The sequence below is a fragment of the Xenopus tropicalis genome, chromosome 1 (genome assembly GCF_000004195.4).
Source record: "Xenopus tropicalis strain Nigerian chromosome 1, UCB_Xtro_10.0, whole genome shotgun sequence".
NCBI lineage: Eukaryota > Metazoa > Chordata > Amphibia > Anura > Pipidae > Xenopus > Xenopus tropicalis.
Genome location: NC_030677.2, coordinates 146268207 through 146275839, shown reverse-complemented (window position 1 = coordinate 146275839; position 7633 = coordinate 146268207). Strand labels below are relative to the sequence as shown.

The 7633-nt window shown below is 40.1% G+C and overlaps 1 protein-coding gene across 5 annotated transcripts; it reads right to left on the bottom strand.

The window, feature by feature from the left end:
• Positions 1-694: 694 nt before the first annotated feature.
• Positions 695-5446, bottom strand: ficd (FIC domain containing). 5 transcript variants are annotated; one of them, NM_001142020.1, is given in 4 exon segments: positions 695-1882; positions 1909-3160; positions 4418-4748; positions 5118-5154. In NM_001142020.1, coding segments are annotated over 2 exon segments (1341 nt in total). In that variant the 5' UTR covers positions 4683-4748; positions 5118-5154; the 3' UTR covers positions 695-1882; positions 1909-2084.
• Between the last annotated feature and the right edge of the window lie 2187 nt (positions 5447-7633).

Below are 7633 nucleotides of genomic sequence, written 5' to 3'. Positions count from 1 at the left end.
TTCGCTTCATAATTAGGGTAGCATGAATTACAGACCCACGGAGCAGCCATGTTTGTTCCTCTCTTCCGGGTTTTAATTTATATGCCTCCCAAGTGAATAAATATGCCCAATCACAAACCTGCAACACCCCTTCTGCTTTCCGCCGGTGTGTGACAAGCTGGCCTGCTATTTAATTCTTTGTGGGAACAGCAGAGAGGGGGCACAGCCCTTTGAAGTAGGCAGGCAACGGAAAGATCAAGCCTGCCTGCTATCTAGTTCACAATGCTATGCGAGGGAGGGGGAACTCTTTGAAGCAAATGGCAAGCTGAATCCTCCCAGTTTATGACGTAGTCCTTTTGACAGACTGAGAAGCTACAGTCGGGTTCAGGATCTTCAGTAGGATTTATGTAGAGAAACAGGACTTTTAGGAAAAAAACAGTCAACATGACCTATAGGTAGGTTTGGAAGTAGGTTCATATTTTTAAAAGAAATTTTTTTGTGTCAGTATCACTTTAACAATGGATTCAGTAAGAGTACCACTGGTATTCATTCATTTTAAATAGATTTTAATGCCCTGCACCTGCTTAAAAAACTACATTTCAGGACTGCATCTATAAAATAGGAAATTCTGCTTTTAACCATTACATTTGGGAAGTATGGCAAGCAGCAGTATTCAGAATTTACACTGAGGAAAAAAGAGATAATCAGCAGGATATATCATAACTGCATCACATCGTTTATTAATGCAATCAAGTCTGGACTGTGATTCAAAACAGACCCTGGCATTTCTGCCACAAAGAGGCCCAAACAACCCCCACCAGCCCACTAATAGTGATTGTCTATGGCACCTTACAGCAGCCCCTCTGGCATTTGCCAGAACCCACATATTGCCAGTCTGGGCCTAAATGCAATTCATTAACTTGTGATTCCACGCTGAATCACCTGGAACCCATAAACAAAATCTTTTAAGTAATTAAATACAGTCTATCTAGCAGCATAATATGGGCAAATAAATTAAGATAATGTGGCAAATAAAGCCATGTGCAACACGGTTTTTTATGTCTTAGGTCTTCTTCATACTACAGGCTGCAATCTGATCCTGAAAATTTGATAGTAATGCTTTTGGGTGCAATTTATGTGTCTATGCAGGAGGACAAGTAATGGGGTCAAATGTATCCTTACTTGGAAATCACACACAATACCATGCAACTTCATACAGAACAGATATAATGCTGTCTGCTCAACAGTTGTTACTGAAACACCAGGGTGGTAAGCTGTGACTCCATACACTTTATTAGACACATATTTGCATGGTGTGATAGATTATCCCATTCCCAAAGACTGCATTGCTACAACTGTGCTGTGGCTAGCTGGACTGACTAGTATGATCAGAATCAAACCTAAGAACTAAAAATACCCAGTAAATAGGGGTTTCCCTCCATTTATTTTCCCTTAGATACAACTGCATGAGGGCATAACTTTTAATAAATCCAATACCTTATTTACATGCATGCATGAGTGACAGCTTTCAAATCTCTTGCCCTAGCTCAGGCATTTTTCAGACTATTTTTGAATTTGATTGTACTTGTACATTAGGTGTTGGTCCAGGCTGCACTGATCCAGTGATCACTTCTTAAATGCAACCTCATACTACTATTTACTATTGTTTTTTAATATTAGGTAATTGCACTGCATTTAGTTTACGGAACTGCATGAATAGGGCAATAAATGGATTGTCTGTTTAGGAAAGATGGGTTTCTTCTGAGACTAGATAACTGTAACTGAGGAAAGAAAGACTGGCTTTTAAAGGCAAGGTATAAACCTAAAAATACCTTTAGAGAGTGTGTGTATTTATGTATATATATATATATATATATATTTATGTATATATATATATATATATATATATATATATATATATATATATATATATATATATATATATATACATATACACACACACACACACCTCTCACACAAAAACAAAGGGAAGTTAAACAGTTAAATGTATCTTCAGGAAAATAAATAAGATGTAAATTCTACTCATAAATAGGGTATGTCACATTAATATTTAAGGCATGAGGGGCAAAGGAGTATTGTGAACGTCAAGTCTTAATTGTAATAGTTTGTTTGCACTCTGAAAAGCCATGATTGGGCTCTGGAAGACCCACAGGATGCTCTGCTGTAGCAATCAATAAAAGATCTAAGGTGCTCTCAGTGCATTTGGCAATAAACCTTATGAAAGGCCTCACATCCCCTTCATTGGCTATTTCTAAAACATGGTAATACTCTGACCTCTGTTCTTTCCTTACAGTAATTGGTGGGTATCCTGCTTGCATCAAAATAAGGTTCATAAGCAAGCGAGACGTCCTACCATTGCCATCTACAAAAGGATGTATGTACACTAGTTTATAATGGGCTAGAGCTGCAAACTCCACAGGATGTAGGCTCATTGCTTCTTCAGAGTTTAGCCACTGCACAAATTCCTGCATGAGCTTCTCTACATCTCTAGGATGGGGTGGAATATGGTGACCAACAAAAACTTGGTTACGCCGAAAACGGCCAGCTTCTACAGGATCCACATAGCCCAAAATCCGCCGATGTATTTCTAAGATGTTGTCAATGGTCACCGATCCTATTCTGGAAACCAAAGTTGCGTTGACGTATTTCATGGCAGCATGCATACCTATGACCTCATTCTGCTCTTCAAGGCTCTTTCCTGGCACAGCGTAACGTGTTTCAATGATGTGTCGGATCTCTGAAAGTGAGAGGGTGTTTCCTTCTATAGCTACTGTGTGATAGATGTGATGGTAATAAGACTCTTCCATAACCCTGCGGAGAGCAGGATTGCCTTTAGGGATTGACATCAATTTCTTAACTTTGCTGTCGATTAAACTGAAGTACCTCTGGTCAATTTCTTCAACAAGGGGCAGTGTGCGGTCTCGGTTTATCAAAGCCTTTTCATTATGTGGGGATATCGTCAAAGCTTTAGAATATAAATAGTCAGCTTGAATGATGTCCTTTTCTTCTTCCAGTAGGATGCCAAGCTCATTTAAGGCATCCACATGATCTGGATCCATCTTTAAGGCATGATGAAGAAGCTTATGGGCTTTTTCCTTCTTCCCCTGGCGTTTCATTTCCAAAGCTTGGTTTAGAGCAGCCTTGGCTTCAAACTTGACATCTAAAAATGGAAATGCTGTTAGCACTGTTGTGTTAAAGGAGAAGGAAAGGCATTTTGGCATTTTACTGCCAATAGATTTGCCACATTTTAAATAGCTTCCTGTTTGCTGCCTAGCCTTTATAGCTCAGATCACACATTCCTAAGGGAGGGGGGAGGGAGTTCTTAGCATTCTTATGGGAGGGGGGAGAGGAGAGAACTGCACAGACTCTGGCCATCGGAATGAAGGCTTTTCCTGAGAGAAGAAGTCAGACATGATCATGTTTACAAAAAAAGAGACAAGAAATGCTGTGTTTCTTCTGATAGAGAACTCAGTTTCTCTGAGTGCTTATGGCTGTATTTACATAGACTTACTTAGTTTTTACCGTTCCTTCTCCTTTAAGGGTAAGGGTTTGAATCCAAAGATGCTGAATCATTATTATACAAGTAATATAATTAAACAGGTGGCTAGTATGTTATAGAGTGCCCAATTCGAAGCATCTTTTTAATTGGTTTTCATTATTTATTTATTTATTTTTTTTATATTTTTTGAATGATGTGCCTTCTTCTTCTGACTCTTTTTAAATTTCAAATGGGGATCACTGTCCAAAGCAGCCAAAAGACTTTTGCTCTGGGAGGCTACAATGTAGCTCTCCATTTGTGAATTTTTAATTGCATTGAAGCTAGGTTTACTAATATTGTTTTGGTTTGTGCCATTAAATGAAAGTGAATTTCACTGCCTATTTGTAAGGCACTTATCCCAGTCATTATAAGTGCTTACTTTTTACTGTGAGCACTCCCCAGAAACTTTCACTTTCCTGCCTTTAAACAAACAAAACGACACTGCAACAATATTATTTGCATGAAGAAGACACTATTTGATTGGCATGGATGTGTATGGATAAGCAACAGCAACTAATATCTATTGATATATATGTAAATCCAATCACTAAGCTGTCTCTTATATAGTTTGCCATATGTCAGGATGTGACCATAGGGTGCTACGTCTGTTGTTCATGGTGACTCATATAAAATGATGCAATGCATTTAAAAAAATATCTGTCTCTCTATGATATAAATATTACTTGTTGTATGGCAGTAACATAATATATACTTGATATATTAAGCCTTCTTTCCTACAGCCAGAAACCCTAGTACAGCTGCTGGAAAGCAATATGTTGCGTATGCCATCAGGAAATATGATTTTACTCTTAAAAAATATCAACAGACGGACTCCACATTCTAAAGTACAATGCAGAGAATCCCCTGAGATACCAGTACCTGATGTAGGTTTCTGTTTCAGCACAAGAAGTTCAATTGCGGTTGACGCGACAGCTAGACCCCTTGTCTGGCCAGTGAATGTGTGCCGATCATCACCACCCCACAGGTTACACTGCAGCAATATGTTCAAGGCAGTTCTGTACTGATGCTCCAGTCCACTCAAAGGAAACAGAACCACCAGAAGCGAACCAGACAGTAGCACCAGCGCAGCTCGCAGCCCTATACGAGAGCCCAAAGATGCCCATTCGCACTCTGTCACTGCCATTGATGTGATAGTTAGCCGGCACCAAATGCTTCAAACGTGGTCATTGTCTTGAATGTCTGCATGGATCTAGAAATATACAATGGAGCAATGGGTAAAAGATAGTAAGAAATACATAGCTCTATATTGTACCACCCCCATCAGTGATCCACCACCTTGCATCTCCCTTCACTCACAACATTCTGCTGTCAGAGGGTGTCGGGAGTTGTAGTACAACCCTATCTGGTGGGCTTCAAATAACGAAAAAGGCAAAGTTATTTTCTTGGGTAATCACAATTTTCTGCCATACACTTACACAAATAATCTTCCCTTTCATTTATGGTATAAGTGCCAGGGTTGCCATGGGGGGGGATTAGTTGGACGGCTAATTGGAGTAAGTAAAGGCTGACCAATAGCCTGAGGTTCCCTAACACAATCCGTAGCCCAATTGCTACTTACACCTTCCGCAAAGCTGTCTTACAGCAAAATCCTCACGCCACAAGTCTCATCTCGCGAGACTACACGTAAGCGCAGTTACACGTCATGTGGGAGTGGGCGTGACGCGCACAGTGGGCGTAACCCATCGGAAGTTGCTAGTAAATGGCTCGCAACTTTTAATTTCGTCAGGAAAAGGAGACTTTTTTCATGTTGGTTGACCGCCATACCCTCAGCCACATAAACTCCCAATATTTCCGCAGTAGTTGTTTATAGTTTCTGCTCAGAGACCAGGGAACTTAAAAATTACCCTTTTCCTGGTTTCCAACCATACCTGTGGCCATCAGAGCCTGTGTTCCGAATCTGACCGAAAAGGAAAGGGTTATTATGCAAACTATGGCCAGGTCACATTAAACGGACATATCCTGCCAATGGATTGTACTCATTGAAATATAGAAAGAATGTGCTCGAAAAATATTTTGACCAAGCCCGTTTTTACAACCACACCCCTTAAATACCACGCCCATTTGACTAAATTTGGCAAGTTATTTAAAGTTTGAACACATTTCTGGGGTCTTATTTTATGTGTTATTACAGTTTTGTTAAAAAGCTTAAGTTGCCCTTTAAGCTGGAAGTCTCAGTTCCCCCAAGCCTTTTTTTTTAAAGTGGCATTAGAGGCACCCAGACAATTTTCTGGTTGCCAACAGTACCTGCCCCTATTAGAATATCTTTTTAGTCATGTTACTCCTCGGTGACTTATAATATCCTTATATTTTACAAGAGGGGTACATTACGCACTATATAATTTACAGGATATTTATTGCTTGTGTATTATATAGTCAATATACACTCTATTTTATTATTGTGTACAGCAGTCATCATATGCTATAATCCCCAATACATGCTGATGGCTATTCTTTTCAAACATGCACTGCAATGGGTAAATAAGTAATCGTTTTGATCATGATTGTTATTTTCTAATTATTTTGTTAATGTGGTGTGGGGTATGATACCTAGTGACAGTGCTGAGGGAGGCACTGGTATAGACTGCTAATAAAGTTATTCCACAGTGCTCAAATACTATGAGTCTTTGAATTTTTCTCATTTTTACCTTGTTATATAATTTCACCTCTATAGCACTATCATCAACTTTGTGTAAAAAGAATTTCTTGCTAAACCCTTATTACTTAGTATGCACACTTAAGGTTGCCATACACAAGCAAATGTCGCCAAGCGAGCGGATCTTACCCCGATATCCCCACCTACGGGTGGGCGATATCGGGGAGCATTTAGGTAAAAAAAAAAATAATCCAATCGTTTGGCCCTGGGGCCAAACGGTTGGATTATGTGGGCGGCAATGGGGCAGTCGGATCGGGGACCGCATCAACGAGCCGATGCGGTCCCCGATCCGACCAGATTTTCTAACCTGGCCGATCGAGATCTGGCCAATTTCAGGCCAGATATCGGTCGGCCAGGCCTCTCTGCTCTCCCCATACACGGGCCGATTAGCTGCCGAATCGGCAGCTATAGTCGGCCCGTGTATGGGGACCTTTAGGGGTATATTTATCATTCTGTGTAAAAAGTGGAGTGAAGCATTACTGGTGATGTTGCCCAGGGCAACCAATCAGCAATTAGATTTCAACAGTTAGAAAACCAAAGCAAAATATCTGATTGGCTGCTATGAGCAACATCAACAGTAATGTTTTACTCCACTTTTTACACAGCATAATAAATAAAGACCTCCTCTGATGAAGCGCCACATGGTGCGAAACGCGTTAGGAGATTAGGATGCACCTGGTCATTGTTTGGTATAGTATGCTTTTCATATAATTTGTTTTTGTTAATTTGAGCCAATAAATGTTGTTGTTTTTATTCCACTGAAAATCTTTGCTATTTATTCTTATACTGATTCAGGACTTATTCAGTGGGATATAACTAGTAGATTCCCTTTCTGAAACCTATTTACTATTTATTTATCATAATAAATATACCCCTTAGTGTGTCTGTAAACCAGAAGATGAAGTGACTCTGGTCACAAGACGTTGCCACAGTAACCGCAGCTTTTTATAATTTAGTGGCTACAGCATTTCATGACACATTGCCCCCTTATGGCACCAGTGGTGGAACTAGCAGGGGCTGAGTGCAACTGTACCAAGGCCTGTTGGGAGGGCTTAGTGTGCTGTTTCAAGCTGTTTGTCCCAATGACAGTAATGATAATGTGGAAGGAGGGTCGACGGAAATTTGCACCCAGGCTATAGAGTTATAGTTATATGACTGCATGCCATAATGGTTCCAGCATTTCATGGCACAATGGCCCCTGCATTATATAGAACAGTCACCCCTTCATATTAAAATACACTGGGCTCTGCATTTTATGGCACAGTGACCACAGCATTTCATGGCACAGTAGTCCAAGCATCTCCTGACAGTGGCTTCAACAAGATGTTTAATGCCCTGGTAGGCATTCTTAGTACACATGCACATGGGTTTATTTACTTTAAGGACAAAGAGGCCCAAGTCTAAGGTAGCAGAAATAGCTC